This window comes from Salvelinus namaycush, chromosome 2 (assembly GCF_016432855.1).
Source record: "Salvelinus namaycush isolate Seneca chromosome 2, SaNama_1.0, whole genome shotgun sequence".
Lineage (NCBI taxonomy): Eukaryota > Metazoa > Chordata > Actinopteri > Salmoniformes > Salmonidae > Salvelinus > Salvelinus namaycush.
The window spans coordinates 5,373,731-5,393,017 of NC_052308.1; the positions used below are offsets into that span (position 1 = coordinate 5,373,731).

General features: G+C 40.9%; 1 protein-coding gene across 1 annotated transcript in view; it reads left to right on the forward strand.

Annotated features, from left to right (window-relative positions):
- The first annotated feature begins 12,208 nt into the window (after positions 1 to 12,208).
- mars1 (methionyl-tRNA synthetase 1) overlaps positions 12,209 to 19,287 on the forward strand; it is a 71,311-nt gene continuing 64,232 nt past the window's right edge. The window contains exon 1 of the mRNA XM_039006694.1: positions 12,209 to 12,454. Coding sequence (XP_038862622.1) covers positions 12,352 to 12,454 — 103 coding nt within the window. The 5' untranslated portion in view covers positions 12,209 to 12,351. The remainder of the gene's footprint in view (positions 12,455 to 19,287) is intronic.

Genomic DNA, 19,287 nt, shown 5'->3' on the forward strand with positions numbered 1-19,287 from the left:
GCGTCCAGAGCTGTCAGCCAGCCATGAGCGTCCAGAGCCGTCAGCCAGCCATGAGCGTCCAGAGCCGTCAGCCAGCCATGAGCGTCCAGAGCCGTCAGCCAGCCATGAGCGTCCAGAGCCGTCAGCCAGCCATGAGCGTCCAGAGCCGTCAGCCAGCCATGAGCAGCCCCTCAGCCCGGAGCTGTCATTAATCCAGAACTGCCCCTCAGTCCAGAGCTGTCTCTCTGTCCGGAGCTGCCCTTCAGTCCGGAGTTGCCCCTCTATCCTGAGCTACCTCTCTATCCTGACCTACCTCTCTGTCTTGAGCTATCTCTCTGTCCTGTGCTACCTTATCCTGGTGCTGCCCCTTATTTTGATGTTACCATGTAAATTAAGTGGGTGTAATAGGAGGGTGGTCATTCTAAGGGGGAGACGTAAGCTGGGATTGACTATGGTGGGGTGGGGACCTCGCCCAGAGCCTGAGCCACCACCGTGGTCAGATGCCCACCCAGACCCTCCCCTAGACTTTCTGCTGGTGCGCCCGGAGTTCGCACCTTAAGGGGGGGGTTATGTCACGTTCCTGACCTGTTTTCTGTTATTTTGTATGTGTTTGACGGTCAGGGCGTGAGTTTGGGTGGGTAGTCTATGTTATGTGTTTCTATGTTGGTTTAAGGGTGACCTGATATGGCTCTCAATTAGAGGCAGGTGGTTTTCATTTCCTCTGATTGAGAGCCATATTAAGGTAGGTGTTTTCACATTGATTGTTGTGGGTGGTTGTCTCCTGTGTCAGTGTATGTTACGCCACGCGGGACTGTTTCGGTTTTGTTTGTTCGTTCGTTTTATGTAGTCAGTTTTCCTGTTCTTGCGTTCTTCGTGTTTCATGTAAGTTCGTCGTCCAGGTCTGTCTACATCGTTTTATTGTTTTGTAATTATTCAAGTGTTCGTCGTGTTTTCTGTTTTGTTTATTAAATATCATGTCTTATCACAACGCTGCGTCTTGGTTCAATCCATGCTCCTCCTCTTCGGATGAAGAGGAAGAGGAAAGCCGTTACACACATAGATAACACACACATAGTAAACACATAGATAACACATTGATAACACAGATAATACACACATAGATAACACACACATAGATAACACATAGATAATAAACATATAGATAACACATAGATAATACACACATAGATAACACATAGATAACACATAGATAATACACACATAGATAACACACACATAGATAACACATAGATAATACACACATAGATAACACACACATAGATAACACACACATAGATAACACATAGATAACATACACATAGATAACACACACATAGATAACACACACATAGATAACACATAGATAACACACACATAGATAACATATAGATAATACACACATAGATAACACATAGATAATAAACATATAGATAACACATAGATAACACATAGATAATACACACATAGATAACACATAGATATTAAACATATAGATAACACATAGATAACATATAGATAATACACACACAGATAACACATAGATAATAAACACATAGATAACACATAGATAATAAACACATAGATAACACATAGACAATAAAACACATAGACAATAAAACACATAGATAACACATAGATAACACATAGATAACACACACATAGATAACACACACATAGATAACACATAGATAATACACACATAGATAACACATAGATAATAAACATATAGATAACATATAGATAATACACACATAGATAATACACACATAGATAACACATAGATAATAAACACATAGATAACATATAGATAACACATAGATAATAAATACATAGATAACATATAGATAATACACACATAGATAATAAACACATAGATAACATATAGATAATACACACATAGATAATAAACACATAGATAACACAGAGACAATAAAACACATAGATAACACACAGATAATAAACATATAGATAACACATAGATAATAAACACATAGATAACATATAGATAACACATAGATAATAAACATATAGATAACATATAGATAATACACACATAGATAACACATAGATAATAAACACATAGATAACATATAGATAATACACACATAGATAACACATAGATAATAAACATATAGATAACACATAGAAAATACACACATAGATAACACATAGATAACACATAGATAATACACACATAGATAACACATAGATAACACATAGATAATAAACACATAGATAACACACACATAGATAATAAACACATAGATAATAAACACATAGATAACACATAGATAATAAACACATAGATAACATATAGATAACACACACATAGATAACACACACATAGATAACATATAGATAATACACACATAGATAGCACATAGATAATACACACATAGATAACACATAGATAAAAAACACATAGATAACATATAGATAACACACACATAGATAATAAACACATAGATAACATATAGATAATACACACATAGATAATAAACACATAGATAACACATAGAAAATACACACATAGATAACACATAGATAACACATAGAAAATACACACATAGATAACACATAGATAACACATAGATAATAAACACATAGATAACACACACATAGATAACACACACATAGATAACACATAGATAACACATAGATAATAAACACATAGATAATAAAATACTCAGTTAGTTGTGGTGCTGGTGACATCAATACTCAGTTAGTTATGGTGCTGGCAACATCAATACTCAGTTAGTAGTGGTGCTGGCAACATCAATACTCAGATAGTAGTGCCGGTAACATCAATACTCAGTTAGTTGTGGTGCTGGCAACATCAATACTCAGTTAGTTGTGGTGCTAGCAAAATCAATACTCAGTTAGGTATGGTGCTGGCAACATAAATACTCAGTTAGTAGTGGTGCTGGTGACATCAATACTCAGTTAGTAGTGGTGCTGGTGCAATCAATACTCAGTTAGTTGTGGTGCTGGTGACATCAATACTCAGTTAGTTGTGGTGCTGGCAACATCAATACTCAGTTAGTTGTGGTGCTGGCAACATCAATACTCAGTTAGTTGTGGTGCTGGTGACATCAATACTCAGTTAGTAGTGGTGCTGGTTACATCAATACTCAGTTAGTAGTGGTGCTGGCAACATCAATACTCAGTTAGTAGTAGTGCTGGCAACATCAATACTCAGTTAGTTATGGTGCTGGCAACATCAATACTCAGTTAGTAGTGGTGCTGGTGACATCAATACTCAGTTAGTTATGGTGCTGGCAACATCAATACTCAGTTAGTAGTGGTGCTGGCAACATCAATACTCAGTTAGTTATGGTGCTGGCAACATCAATACTCAGTTAGTAGTGGTGCTGGCAACATCAATACTCAGTTAGTTATGGTGCTGGCAACATCAATACTCAGTTAGTAGTGGTGCTGGCAAAATCAATACTCAGTTAGTTGTGGTGCTGGTAACATCAATACTCAGTTAGGTGTGGTGCTGGTGACATCAACACTCAGTTAGTTGTGGTGCTGGTAACATCAATACTCAGTTAGTTGTGGTGCTGGTGACATCAATACTCAGTTAGTTATGGTGCTGGTGACATCAATACTCAGTTAGTTGTGGTGCTGGTGACATCAATACTCAGTTAGTTGTGGAGCTGGTGACATCAATACTCAGTTAGTTGTGGTGCTGGTAACATCAACACTCAGTTAGTTGTGGTGCTGGTGACATCAATACTCAGTTAGTAGTGGTGCTGGCAACATCAATACTCAGTTAGTTGTGGTGCTGGTGACATCAATACTCAGTTAGTTATGGTGCTGGCAAAATCAATACTCAGTTAGTTATGGTGCTGGCAACATCAATACTCAGTTAGTAGTGCTGGTGACATCAATACTCAGTTAGTAGTGGTGCTGGAAACATCAATACTCAGTTAGTTGTGGTGCTGGTGACATCAATACTCAGTTAGTTATGGTGCTGGTGACATCAATACTCAGTTAGTTGTGGTGCTGGCAACATCAATACTCAGTTAGTAGTGCTGGTGACATCAATACTCAGTTAGTTGTGGTGCTGGTGACATCAATACTCAGTTAGTTGTGGTGCTGGTGACATCAATACTCAGTTAGTTATGGTGCTGGTTACATCAATACTCAGTTAGTTGTGGTGCTGGTAACATCAATACTCAGTTAGTTGTGGTGCTGGTGACATCAATACTCAGTTAGTAGTGGTGCTGGTTACATCAATACTCAGTTAGTAGTGGTGCTGGTGGCATCAATACTCAGTTAGTAGTGGTGCTGGTTACATCAATACTCAGTTAGTAGTGGTGCTGGTGGCATCAATACTCAGTTAGTTGTGGTGCTGGTGACATCAATGCTCAGTTAGTAGTGGTGCTGGTTACATCAATACTCAGTTAGTAGTGGTGCTGGTGACATCAATACTCAGTTAGTTGTGGTGCTGGTGACATCAATACTCAGTTAGTTATGGTGCTGGTGACATCAATACTCAGTTAGTAGTGGTGCTGGTGACATCAATACTCAGTTAGTTATGGTGCTGGTGACATCAATACTCAGTTAGTTATGGTGCTGGTGACATCAATACTCAGTTAGTTGTGGTGCTGGCAACATCAATACTCAGTTAGTTGTGGTGCTGGTGACATCAATACTCGGTTAGTTGTGGTGCTGGTGACATCAATACTCAGTTAGTTGTGGTGCTGGTGACATCAATACTCAGTTAGTTGTGGTGCTGGTGACATCAATACTCAGTTAGTTGTGGTGCTGGTTACATCAATACTCAGTTAGTTATGGTGCTGGTGACATCAATACTCAGTTAGTTATGGTGCTGGTGACATCAATACTCGGATAGTAGTGGTGCTGGTGACATCAATACTCAGTTAGTTATGGTGCTGGCAACATCAATACTCAGTTAGTAGTGGTGCTGGCAAAATCAATACTCAGTTAGTTGTGGTGCTGGTGACATCAATACTCAGTTAGTTGTGGTGCTGGTGACATCAACACTCAGTTAGTTGTGGTGCTGGTAACATCAATACTCAGTTAGTTGTGGTGCTGGTGACATCAATACTCAGTTAGTTATGGTGCTGGTGACATCAATACTCAGTTAGTTGTGGTGCTGGTGACATCAATACTCAGTTAGTAGTGGTGCTGGTGACATCAATACTCAGTTAGTTATGGTGCTGGTCACATCAATACTCAGTTAGTTATGGTGCTGGTGACATCAATACTCAGTTAGTTGTGGTGCTGGTGACATCAACACTCAGTTAGTTGTGGTGCTGGTGACATCAATACTCAGTTAGTAGTGGTGCTGGCAACATCAATACTCAGTTAGTAGTGGTGCTGGCAACATCAATACTCAGTTAGTTGTGGTGCTGGCAACATCAATACTCAGTTAGTTATGGTGCTGGTGACATCAATACTCAGTTAGTTGTGGTGCTGGTTACATCAATACTCAGTTAGTTATGGTGTTGGCAACATCAATACTCAGTTAGTAGTGCTGGTGACATCAATACTCAGTTAGTTGTGGTGCTGGTGACATCAATACTCAGTTAGTTATGGTGCTGGTGACATCAATACTCAGTTAGTTGTGGTGCTGGCAACATCAATACTCAGTTAGTTGTGGTGCTGGTGACATCAATACTCAGTTAGTAGTGGTGCTGGTGACATCAATACTCAGTTAGTAGTGGTGCTGTTGACATCAATACTCAGTTAGTTGTGGTGCTGGTGACATCAATACTCAGTTAGTAGTGGTGCTGGTTACATCAATACTCAGTTAGTAGTGGTGCTGGTTACATCAATACTCAGTTAGTTGTGGTGCTGGTGACATCAATACTCAGTTAGTTATGGTGCTGGTGACATCAATACTCAGTTAGTAGTGGTGCTGGTGACATCAATACTCAGTTAGTTATGGTGCTGGTGACATCAATACTCAGTTAGTTATGGTGCTGGTGACATCAATACTCAGTTAGTTATGGTGCTGGTGACATCAATACTCAGTTAGTTGTGGTGCTGGCAACATCAATACTCAGTTAGTTGTGGTGCTGGTGACATCAATACTCAGTTAGTTATGGTGCTGGTGACATCAATACTCAGTTAGTTATGGTGCTGGTGACATCAATACTCAGATAGTAGTGGTGCTGGTGACATCAATACTCAGTTAGTTGTGGTGCTGGTGACATCAATACTCAGATAGTTGTGGTGCTGGTGACATCAATACTCAGTTAGTTGTGGTGCTGGTGACATCAATACTCAGTTAGTAGTGGTGCTGGTGACATCAATACTCAGTTAGTTATGGTGCTGGTGACATCAATACTCAGTTAGTTATGGTGCTGGTGACATCAATACTCAGTTAGTTATGGTGCTGGTGACATCAATACTCAGTTAGTTGTGGTGCTGGCAACATCAATACTCAGTTAGTTGTGGTGCTGGTGACATCAATACTCAGTTAGTTATGGTGCTGGTGACATCAATACTCAGTTAGTTGTGGTGCTGGTGACATCAATACTCAGTTAGTTATGGTGCTGGTGACATCAATACTCAGTTAGTTGTGGTGCTGGTAACATCAACACTCAGTTAGTTATGGTGCTGGTAACATCAATACTCAGATAATTGTGGTGCTGGTGACATCAATACTCAGATATTTGTGGTGCTGGCAACATCAATACTCAGATAGTTGTGGTGCTGGCAACATCAATACTCAGATAGTTGTGGTGCTGGCAACATCAATACTCAGTTAGTTGTGGTGCTGGCAACATCAATACTCAGATAGTTGTGGTGCTGGCAACATCAATACTCAGATAGTTGTGGTGCTGGCAACATCAATACTCAGTTAGTTATGGTGCTGGTGACATCAATACTCAGTTAGTAGTGGTGCTGGCAACATCAATACTCAGTTAGTTGTGGTGCTGGCAACATCAAGGATGTGGTGGCGTGGGCCATGCACATACAGATGTACTTCCTTCATTTGATCACTATGCTGTCGCAGAGAACTTTCCTGCATTGCAGGAAATGGAAATGTTTTGTTTTTCGAGTTTTAAAAAGGCTTCTATATAGTTTATAATTTCCACTTTAAAATGTCAGACTTAATTTATCCCTACAAAAAACGTATCAACCCCTACAAAATGTATATTAATTGATTAACAGTTGGCCCTCCCTGCCCTGCAATGACACTCCATCCTATTTGGATACAACGTGACTGTGTGTGTGTGTGTGTGTGTGTGTGTGTGTGTGTGTGTGTGTGTGTGTGTGCGTGTGTGTGTGTGTGTGTGTGTGTGTGTGTGTGTGTGTGTGTGTGTGTGTGTGTGTGTGTGTGTGTGTGCGTGTGTGTGTGTGCTCGTGTGAGAGAGAGGGTGGATCTGCTCAATACATTTTGTTAACCTGTAGAACTCAGCATTATTGCAAATCCATGTTGCAATCATCCTCAACCTGTGGCCGTTACTCAATAAGAATCATCCTCAACCTGTGGCTGTTACTCAATAAGAATCATCCTCAACCTGTGGCTGTTACTCAATAAGAATCATCCTCAACCTGTGGCTGTTACTCAATAAGAATCATCCTCAACCCGTGGCTGTTACTCAATAAGAATCATCCTCAACCTGTGGCTGTTACTCAATAAGAATCATCCTCAACCTGTGGCTGTTACTCAATAAGAATCATCCTCAACCTGTGGCTGTTACTCAATAAGAATCATCCTCAACCCGTGGCTGTTACTCAATAAGAACTAAATGACTTGACTGATTTGCTAAACACCTTTGTAGCATGTGACTTTCTGGAAATATTCTCCAAACCTCACTGGACTATTCAGAAATAGGTTGATATTCATTTAAAGTTTTTCACTTTCCATGTATTTGGATTTCATAGTGAGACTTGTGTTTGAAAAATAGATTTATATCATAAAAAAAAAAAGTAAGCTATAACTGCATTTTTTTTGCGTAGGTTTATGCAATGTGTTGTAATTTCTAATCCTTACTAATGCTTTCTAAAATTCCGTATCAGGGTCATAACAGGTTCACGACACACTCTCTCTTTTTTTTTTAGGACCATTAGGGACAGGAAGCTTAGCATTACAATAAGTCTTCGTCCCAAATGGCACCCTATTCCCTATATAGTGCACTACTGCACTCAGGGGCTCCCGAGGGGCGCAGCAGGTCTAAGGCATTGCATCTCAGTGCTAGAGGTGACACTACAGACACCCTAGTTCGAATCCAGGCTGTATCACAACCGGATGTGATTTGGAGTCCCATAGGGCGGCGCACAATTGGCCCAGCGTCGTCTGGGTTTGGCCGGTGTAGGTCGTCATTGTAAATAAGAATTTGTTCTTAACTGACTTGCCTAGTTAAATAAAACATTTTGGACCTGGTCAAAAGTAGTGCACTAAATAGGGAATAGGGTGCCAGAGGGCTCTGGTCAAAAGCAGTGCACTAAATAGGGAATAGGGTACCAGAGGGCTCTGGTCAAAAGTAGTGCACTAAATAGGGAATAGGGTGCCAGAGGGCTCTGGTCAAAAGTAGTGCACTAAAATAGGGAATAGGGTGCCATTTGGGAGAAAGCCTAAGTCAACCTGACATCACCTTACCTTTCATTGTATGTTTTGTTATTAAAACACCTCTGACTTCTGAGGAACAGGACGGATTGTCAGGCTGTTGCTTATACTGTTCCTTTCTGGAGAACAAGAGTGCAAGGTGTATAAATCTCTGTTTATAAGACATGAAGGGAGAAAAATCTTGTCCGTTTTCCAGTAATGGGTTAGAATAAGAACCCAATCTTTCATTTCCAGAAGTCTCTTGAACTCAAGCAGCACTCCAACACAGCAACCTGTGGCTGCAGAGACGAGAGGCTGGTTGAACCTATAGATACCCACATCATTGGCTGAGAGCCCCAGTCTGAGGCTTGTGTCCCAAATGGCACCCTATTCCCCTATTTGAGCCCTGGTCAAAAGTAGTGCACTATGAAGGGAATAGGGTGCCATTTTGGAATTCAACCTGACTCCCACTGGCCTCCATGCACCATCCCAGAAGCCTGCAGCTCATCCATTGATGTTGCTGATGAAGAGCACAGAGACCATTGATCCACCAGGGATGGGAGGGAGGCAGGGAGCTGTCACAAGCTATCAGCCAAGTCAAAGACTCACTTTCTGCAACAGTAACATCGCAGTGTGAATCAGTCACAGAGCGTGTGATGTGGCCAGGGACCATTGCAGTGCATTAAACCTCCCTATAGCCAGTGCAAACTCAAACACTGTAGCAACACAGAGAAACAGGTTCAGAGCACAGTGTATAGTATAAACAGCTGAAACGCCTGTGGATGTTGTGTATAGTATAAACAGCTGAAACGCCTGTGGATGTAGTGTATAGTATAAACAGCTGAAACGCCTGTGGATGTAGTGTATAGTATAAACAGCTGAAACGCCTGTGGATGTAGTGTATAGTATAAACAGCTGAAGCGCCTGTGGATGTAGTGTATAGTATAAACAGCTGAAACGCCTGTGGATGTAGTGTATAGTATAAACAGCTGAAACGCCTGTGGATGTAGTGTATCTTGTAGTGTCCTACTGTGGCCTGTCCTGTTTTGTCCTGTCCTGTTTTGTCCTGTCCTGTTTTGTTCTGTCCTGTTTTGTCCTGTCCTGTTTTGTCCTGTCCTGTTTTGTCCTGTCCTGTTTTGTCCTGTCCTGTTTTGTCCTGTCCTGTTTTGTTCTGTCCTGTTGTGTCCTGTTGTGTCCTGTCCTGTTTTGTCCTGTCCTGTTTTGTCCTGTCCTGTTTTGTCCTGTTTTGTCCTGTCCTGTCCTGTTGTGTCCTGTTGTGTCCTGTCCTGTTTTGTTCTGTCCTGTTGTGTCCTGTTGTGTCCTGTCCTGTTTTGTCCTGTCCTGTTTTGTTCTGTCCTGTTGTGTCCTGTTGTGTCCTGTCCTGTTTTGTCCTGTCCTGTTGTGTCCTGTCCTGTTTTGTCCTGTCCTGTCCTGTTGTGGCCTGTCCTGTTTTGTCCTGTCCTGTTTTGTCCTGTGCAACTTCTCTCTCTCTCTCTCTCTCCATAAAAGGTCAATGCTCCAGACACTCAAACTGAGAGAACTGAGCTTAAAAAACAGTTGAACTTAGCATTGACCAAAGTTACCTGGTTACCTCCTTAAAACCTACTTCGTAGGATACCCCTCCACTCTGCTCATACAGAGAGAAAGATGACCAAATGGAAAGAAAACACAACGCTTATAACTGTTTCCATTGCATATGATCATGTGCTTTTCTTATTGGCTGTACTTTTAGTCAAAGTAGTGTAAGTGCAACATGCAAATGTGCAGTAGGCTAGGCTTCAGACAAAGAGCCTTCTCTGACAGTCTTAGTCACACTTGCTTCAAACCTTTTAATAGATTCTATGATGTCATAGTTTCTGTGTTTGAACTGAGAAAAACGGATGGAGAAATGGAGAATGCTAGAATACTATTCTACTGCAGTGATGAAATATAGAACAACTGAAGTAAGTGTGATGATGGCCTCAGTCCCACAAACTCAAAGCTGAGTTCACTCAGTCCCACAACCTCAAAGGACACCTCAGCTATGCTTCATATCCTGTTCTAAGTAGATTTTCAAGAGATTTTTAAAAATGTATTTAACCCTTATTTTACCAGGTAAGTTGACTGAGAACATATTCTCATTTACATCAACAACCTGGGGAATAGTTACAGGGGAGAGGAGGGGGGATGAATGAGCCAATTGGAAGCTGGGGATGATTAGGTGTCCATGATGGTATGAGGCCCAGATTGGCAATTTAGCCAGGACACCGGGGTTAACACCCCTACTCTTATGATAAGTAACATGGGATCTTTAGTGACTACAGAGTGTCAGGACACCCGTTTTAACGTCCCATCCAAAAGACGGCCCCCTACAACTGAAACGAAACAAAATCATACAGGATGTCGAAACAATATGAAGAGAACTTCTTTGGTCAAAAATGTTACATTCTTGTGGTGTATTATGGTTGAGGGAAAAAATGAAAATGATGAGCATTCAAATTTGACTAACTAACAAAACAATGTGTGTTGTATGTGTGTATTAAAACATGGTGAACATTTTAAGTTGCGCCTCTGTCAGTAAGGGCTAATGATGATCTATATCACCCAGTAGCCTACACCTGCTCAGCTGCTCCAGACACCACAACAGCTTGGGATGAACACTCATAAATAGTGCAAATAGTTTAACTTGGCAATTTCACCAAAGTACTACTGACTACATACAACCACGGAATTATTTGCTATTATAAAATGAAGGTCTATCCATAGTCTATTCATAGAAGAGTTGTTTAATCATGATTTTCTGGTGTTTCAATGTGTATTATTTACTGACAATAACACAAGAGCTCTGAAATTAAAGATATAGTTGCAAAAGGACTCAATAACTTATAGGCTATATAGTAACTGACAATTCCAATACATCGCTAACTGACAACTTGTGAACCACATAACAAAAAATATTTATATTTTACATTTTCTAAATTACTTATAATTACTCTAATTATAAAATATATAAATATGTGTCTCTAAATGCTAGAACAACCTAAAACAAGCAGTTTCTCACCTTTAGGAGGTCGGTGCGGTGTGTGTCATCAATTATTTTGCTATTAAAAACGGTGATCCCAGGGTACACTAGCGAGCGACACGATATCCTCCGAAAAAATCGCATCCGCATCCTCCAGTGCCTTGCGATATTTTCAGCATGGTCGCTTTCTCCTCTTGCCTGGCTACCCAAACTCCTTAAACACGTCAAACGCTAACGCCACGCCCACGGACGTCAGTTTCTCCTCTGATAGGGCAGCGGAAGAATTCCGTTTGAGTCGTCAGGCAATTTGTCCTCTGTCACGTGATGCAGCTTTAAAAACGCTGACATCGAGTTGAGCTTTCGGTGGGTATAAAATGTGCAAAGCTGCATGCACTTTTACAAGACTTGTAATCTTCACTCCCGGTGTAGGTTATTATAATATTCATTCTCGTTCAGATGCTAAAAAGATCTGTCTAGGCACATCAACGTATTTGGCCACCGATTGGTTCAAAATATCCCATGTGATTTTGCATGAACCAATCATATTTTGTGTAAGGAGCGCGTCAGTTTGTTGTAGCTACGTTTCAATACACATGGATGGGAATTGTGGTCCTTCATAGTCTGATTTTACAGGTTTAACACATGTCGCGTACTCCAGAAAACTTCAATGTGCGCCATTTGCAAAAGGGGAAGCTGAACCCTGGTTGCATCAGCGCGTTGAGTAGCACTTACCGGCTGAGTTGCATGCTGTTAGATATTTACATTTTCTTGTAATTTCCAGTACTTTAGCAAGTTATATCTAGGTTTTTCAGTCCAAAGGCAGTTGAATAGAGGCAGCTAGATGAAACTATTCGTGAGTGACGGAAATCCGCACTGTGTTAAGGTGCTAGCAGTGCTCGGATTTACTGGAGTCAAATGTGACGTTAAACATGTCAACCACGAAGGTAAGAGAATAACGTTAGCTAGACGTGCTAGCTGCTAGGTTGCTAGCTAACTGGCTAACACATGGTGTGTCAGATCATTGATACCTTTACATGTCCCGTTGGTACTGTAAAAAAATAAAATAAGGACACAACTAGGATGGTTAGCTAGCAGATTTGTTTTTCTTGTAAAGAGGAGCCATTCATTTCATGGAGCCTGACCATCAGGTTTGACACTGACAGATCAGATCCATGTACTCCACTACTGTGGAATGTCAAAATTGGTTGAATCTCAGAATAGAAGATCAGTATTCGGATTGAAGGGTAATGACAAATTCACCCAAGTACAATCAGTGAGTCACAGAGCTGGCAAACAAGATCACATCCACTGCCCCCCCCACCACACACACACACACACACACACACACACATTCATTAATTAATTGACCAACTTGACCTGTGACAGCTGAGAACTGACCAGAAAAGGCTACAGCTAGGTCTATTGGCATGATTGTGTTGTTCCAACAATATAGAGTACTGCTGTATGCCTCTTTCCCACCAGGTGAACACAATGTAGAGACAGTCCTCTGCATATTTAGTCTACTGGCTTTACATTGTTTACATGGAATGCAGTCACTGAACAAATAACACAGACAGTTAGACCTTAGGTTTCTTAACACTAGAACCTCCACAGGCCACCGGCCACTGACGTTTTGATTTCGTAAAAAATGATGTCCTATTTCTTACCTGACTTTTCCTAAATGTTTGTATTTTATACGGCTCATTTGTCAGTTTTGAAATCACAAACAGAGAAGTATTTAGAGCCTTTTTACCTGTTTTGTTTTTCTTCACATCTTTACCCAACTTAACTCCCAAGGCAATCTGCTGTAGGACATTGGTACCCAGCCAGGCGCTAATGCGACTCTCTCCTCACTGAATGAATGACAGATGGATAATTGTGCACCTTACTTCACAATTGAATTTGAATTAGGCCTAACTGAAAGATAAGGAGGGTGAAGAGGTTGATTTAATTTAGAGAGACAATAGTGTAGTAATGAGTTTATTATGCCTATTTATCAGCAGTAAATAATTAGTGCCTTGAGGGTTGATACCATTCTCTTTTACGTTTTACTTTGGAAAAAGAAACAGCTTAGGAATGTTTTATTTACTATAACTTTATTACTAATCACATTTATTGTAAGGGAAACTAATACATGTTGCAGTAAGACTTTATAATACTGCAAAACATATCCTTGACTCTATCCAGCGACGCCAACGATTCCTGCCCACTGAATGAACGGGCGATGATTGTGCAAGTTATTTCACAATCAAATGTAAATTAGGTCTAACTGAAAGTGAGGACAAAGAGGTTAATTTAATTCAGAACAACAATTGTATAATGATGAGTTTGTGTTATTCGTATTTATCAGCCGTTGGCGCTCGTTAATAATTTGACCGGGTTGATACCATTTTTAGTTTGTAAAAATAAGCTGTTACAAGACTGATTTATTTACTGTAACTCTATTACTAATCAAATGTATTGTAAGGGAATTGAAAACAAGCTTTGTGTTGCAGTAGGCCTTTTAGAATAATGTAAAACATGTCCTTGACTCTATCCAAGTTGATGAGCGGGAAACAAACGGTGCCAGTCAACCTGCACAGCCGGCCCATCCAAACTACACCAAAACTAATTTCACACATAATAAGAGTTAGCCTGTAGACAAGATTCAATTGACAATAATCTGATGAGTGACAATATTAGGCCTATCAGTTGTCAAATTGTACATGAAGAGATGGGAGCATATTGTAATTGACAGATGCAGTGAAAGGATATAAAAAATATATATACTGACTTGCCTAGTTAAATAAAGGTTAAATAGGGCCTCCCGGGTGGCGCAGTGGTCTAGGGCACTGCATCGCAGCGCTAGCTGTGCCACCAGAGTCTCTGGGTTCGCGCCCAGGCTCTGTCGCAGCCGGCCGCGACCGGGGGGTCCGTGGGGCGACGCACAATTGGCCTAGCGTCGTCCGGGTTAGGGAGGGTTTGGCCGGTAGGGATATCCTTGTCTCATCGCGCTCCAGCGACTCCTGTGGCGGGCCGGGCGCAGTGCGCGCTAACCAAGGGGGGCGGGTGCACGGTGTTTCCTCCGACACATTGGTGCGGCTGACTTCCGGGTTGGAGGTGCGCTGTGTTAAGAAGCAGTGCGGCTTGGTTGGGTTGTGCTTCGGAGGACGCATGACTTTCGACCTTCGTCTCTCCCGAGCCCGTACGGGAGTTGTAGCGATGAGACAAGATAGTAATTACTAGCGATTGGATACCACGAAAATTGGGGAGAAAAGGGGGTAAAATAAAAAAAATAAAAAAATAAAGGTTAAATATATATGTATGTGTATATATATACAGTGGGGAGAACAAGTATTTGAAACACTGCCGATTTTGCAGGTTTTCCTACTTACAAAGCATGTAGAGGTCTGTAATTTTTATCATAGGTACACTTCAACTGTGAGAGACGGAATCTAAAACAAAAATCCAGAAAATCACATTGTATGATTTTGAAGTAATTAATTTGCATTTTATTGCATGACATAAGTATTTGAAAACCTACCAACCAGTAAGAATTCCGGCTCTCACAGACCTGTTAGTTTTTCTTTAAGAAGCCCTCCTGTTCTCCACTTATTACCTGTATTAACTGCACCTGTTTGAACTCGTTACCTGTATAAAAGACACCTGTCCACACACTCAATCAAACAGACTCCAACCTCTCCACAATGGCCAAGACCAGAGAGCTGTGTAAGGACATCAGGGATAAAATTTTAGACCTGCACAAGGCTGGGATGGGCTACAGGACAATAAGCAAGCAGCTAATTACTAATCAAATCTCCAAATTACAGTTGATCACATTTATTTATTTTATTTCACCTTTCTTTAACCAGGTAGGCTAGTTGAGAACAAGTTCTCATTTGCAACTGCGACCTGGCCAAGATAAAGCATAGCAATTCGACACATACAACAACACAGAGTTACACATGGAATAAACAAAACATACAGTCAATAATACAGTAGAACAAAAGAAAACAAAAAGTCTATATACAGGGAGTGCAAATGAGGTAAGTTAAGGTAATAAATAGGCCATGGTGGCGAAGTAATTACAATATAGCAATTAAACACTGGAATGGTAGATGTGCAGAAGATGAATGTGCAAGAAGAGATTAGAGGTCAACCGATTATGATTTTTCAACGCCGATACCGATTATTGGAGGACCAGAAATAGCCGATGCCGATTTTTACAATTTATTTGTAATAATGACAATTACAACAATACTGAATGAACACTTATTTTAACTTAATATAATACATCAACTATATCAATTTAGCCTCAAATAAATAATGAAACATGTTCAATTTGGTTTAAATAATGCAAAAACAAAGTGTTGGAAAAGAAAGTAAAAGTGCAATATGTGCCATGTAAAAAAGCTAACGTTTCAGTTCCTTGCTCAGAACATGAGAACATATGAAAGCTGGTGGTTCCTTTTAACATGAGTCTTCAATATTCCCAGGTAAGAAGTTTGAGGTTGAGGTTATTATAGGAATTATAGGACTATTTCTCTCTATTTCATTTGTATTTCATATACCTTTGACTATTGGATGTTCTTATAGGCACTTTAGTATTGCCAGTGTAACAGTATAGCTTCCATCCCTCTCCTCGCCCCTACCTGGACTCGAACCAGGAACACATCGACAACAGCCACCCTCGAAGCATCGTTACAACTACTCCAAGTCTCAGAGCGAGTGACGTCACCGATTGAAACGCTATCCGCTAACTAGCTAGCCATTTCACATCGGTTACACCAGCCTAATCTCGAGTTGATAGGCTTGAAGTCATAAACAGCTCAATGCTTGAAGCATTGCGAAGAGCTGCTGGCAAAACGCACGAAAGTGCTGTTTGAATGAATGCTTACGAGCCTGCTGGTGCCTACCATCGCTCAGTCAGACTGCTCTATCAAATCAAAGACTTAATTATAACATAATAACACACATAAATACGAGCCTTAGGTCATTAATATGGTCGAATCCGGAAACTATCATCTCGAAAACAAAACGTTTATTCTTTCAGTGAAATACGGAACCGTTCCGTATTTTATCTAACGGGTGGCATCCATAAGTCTAAATATTCCTGTTACATTGCACAACCTTCAATGTTATGTCATAATTACGTAAAATTCTGGCAAATTAGTTCGCAACGAGACAGGCGGCCCAAACTGTTGCATATACCCTGACTCTGCGTGCAATGAACGCAAGAGAAGTGACACAATTTCACCTGGTTAATATTGCCTGCTAACCTGGATTTCTTTTAGCTAAATATGCAGGGTTAAAAATATATACTTCTGTGTATTGATTTTAAGAAAGGCATTGATGTTTATGGTTAGGTACACGTTGGAGCAACGACAGTCCTTTTTCGCGAATGCGCACCGCATCGATTATATGCAACGCAGGACACGCTAGATAAACTAGTAATATCATCAACCATGTGTAGCTAACTAGTGATTATGATTGATTGATTGATTGTTTTTTTATAAGATACGTTTAATGCTAGCTAGCAACTTACCTTGGCTTCTTACTGCATTCGCGTAACAGGCAGGCTCGGAGTGCAATGTAAGGTGTCGTGGAAAATTGCAAGATGTTATAATGCTTGTAAGATGATGTTATAATGCTTGTAAGATGATGTTATAATGCTTGTATTACATTATAATAGTTGTTACATTCGACAGAATAGAGTATTGTGTGTGTTCCACTGAGGATGGGCCTCTATGAGATAGCACTGACAGAGGAGATTTATGATGTCTTTGGGTGATAAAACCTAAAGAGCATTCCAGATAACATGAGGTAATGGTTCTGTTCTATGAAGTACCAGGAACGAGATTAGAACCTCGTCTGAGGGACCAAACTGAACGATAATTTATAGCGAATGTTATCTGGTTAACTGACTTGCCTAGTTAAATAAAGGTGTAAAAAAATATATATATAAAAAATTGGCCATTCCGATTAATCGGTCGACCTCTAGTAGAGATACTGGGGTGCAAAGGAGCAAGATAAATAAATAAATACAGTATGGGGATGAGGTAGGTAGATAGATGGGCTGTTTACAGATGGGCTATGTACAGGTGCAGTGATCTGTGAGCTGCTCTGACAGCTGGTGCTTAAAGCTAGTGAGGGAGATATGGGTCTCCAGTTTCAGAGATTTTTGCAGTTCGTTCCAGTCATTGGCAGCAGAGAACTGGAAGGAAAGACGACCAAAGGAGGAATTGGCTTTGGGGGTGACCAGTGAGAGATACCTGCTGGAGCGCTTACTACGAGTGGGTGCTGCTATGGATTACACAGTAATGTTTTTATTGTAAGGGAAAATGAAAAAAGGCAATAGACCTACGTTGTAGGACTTTGTAGAATTATACAAAACATTTGCAGATGCAACGTTTGGTAACAGAATGACGGAACAAACCATCATTCTCTTACCAAACTCTGCAGCTGCATTGTTCTTCCATTGTTTTGGTAAAACAAATCAGTGGAAATTGTTCAAAGTAGTCCTTGTGCATAGAGTTGTATGGTTTGTTTAACTTTGCAATCATTGGTTTTTGTTTGACATACATTTTAAAGTGAAAAGTCTGAGTCTCAGCATCATTCTGTTGCCGTGGAAATGCCCTTATGTCATAATTGCCAAGCCAGCAGTACACAACAAGGTTACCATGTGTATTCCCCAAAGCAGAAGGTGCCTCCTATGTTGGACGACAGAGATACATCTCTGTGGTTGGGTCCTAATGTTGCAATCATAATACCTGCTCTCTCTGTCTCTCTGTCTCTCGATGTCTCTGTCTCTCGATGTCTCTGTCTCTCGATCTCTCTGTCTCTCGATCTCTCTGTCTCTCGATCTCTCTGTCTCTCGATCTCTCTGTCTTTCTGTCTCTCTGTCTCTCTGTCTCTCTGTCTCTCGATCTCTCTGTCTCTCGATCTCTCTGTCTCTCGATCTCTCTGTCTCTCGATCTCTCTGTCTCTCGATCTCTCTCGAGCTCTTTCTCTGAAGCTTCTCCATGATTGAGCTGCTCCATGAGCTGATTGTTTTGTAGCTTGTGGCTGAACTGTCCAGCTATGTGATCTGATCCTCCTGAGCTCAGCTGTATTGATATAGACTGACAGGGCTCTCTGTCATACAGTCCAGCCTGTCCACCCAAACATCTTTCGCTGTGGGGTCCTTGTGAGCTGTTCGATTATATAGGGAGAACATATTTTTACCTTGTCAGCTCGGGGATTCAATCTAGCAACCTTTCGGTTCCTGACTGGCCCAACGCTCTAACCACTAGGCCACCTGCCGCCCCTGATTGCATTCTCCTCGCGTCCAATATCTTCGCCGCCTCCTCAAAACCCATTGGACGAGAAAGCCAGAGGTCCCTCCCCTCTGACCTCCTCATAAATGAGTTTTGAGAAGGAGTCGAGGAGAGAGGACGCGAGGAGAATGCAATCGAGATGCTCTCATAGACAGACAGACACACACTGACAGAAAGGACAAACTGGGACTTGGCCAGACAAGAATGTCTAGTCCTCTCTCTCTAGTCCTCTGTCTATCCAGGGAGCCCTAACAGACACATTAAGCTAGCTAGTAGCTACCACACAGATTATTGCCAATCATCCTCGGTCTTACCCATCCATAGACTGTGTAACAATAGGATTTATCGGATTGAGTTCTGATTAGTTTTCAGATTAAAATGAATTCAAAGAATTGATGATGACGACTGAATATGTGACCAATGATCCCTTTAAACCTTTAAGATCCACTTTCAATGTTTAACCCTCCAAAGGACATTTCTTT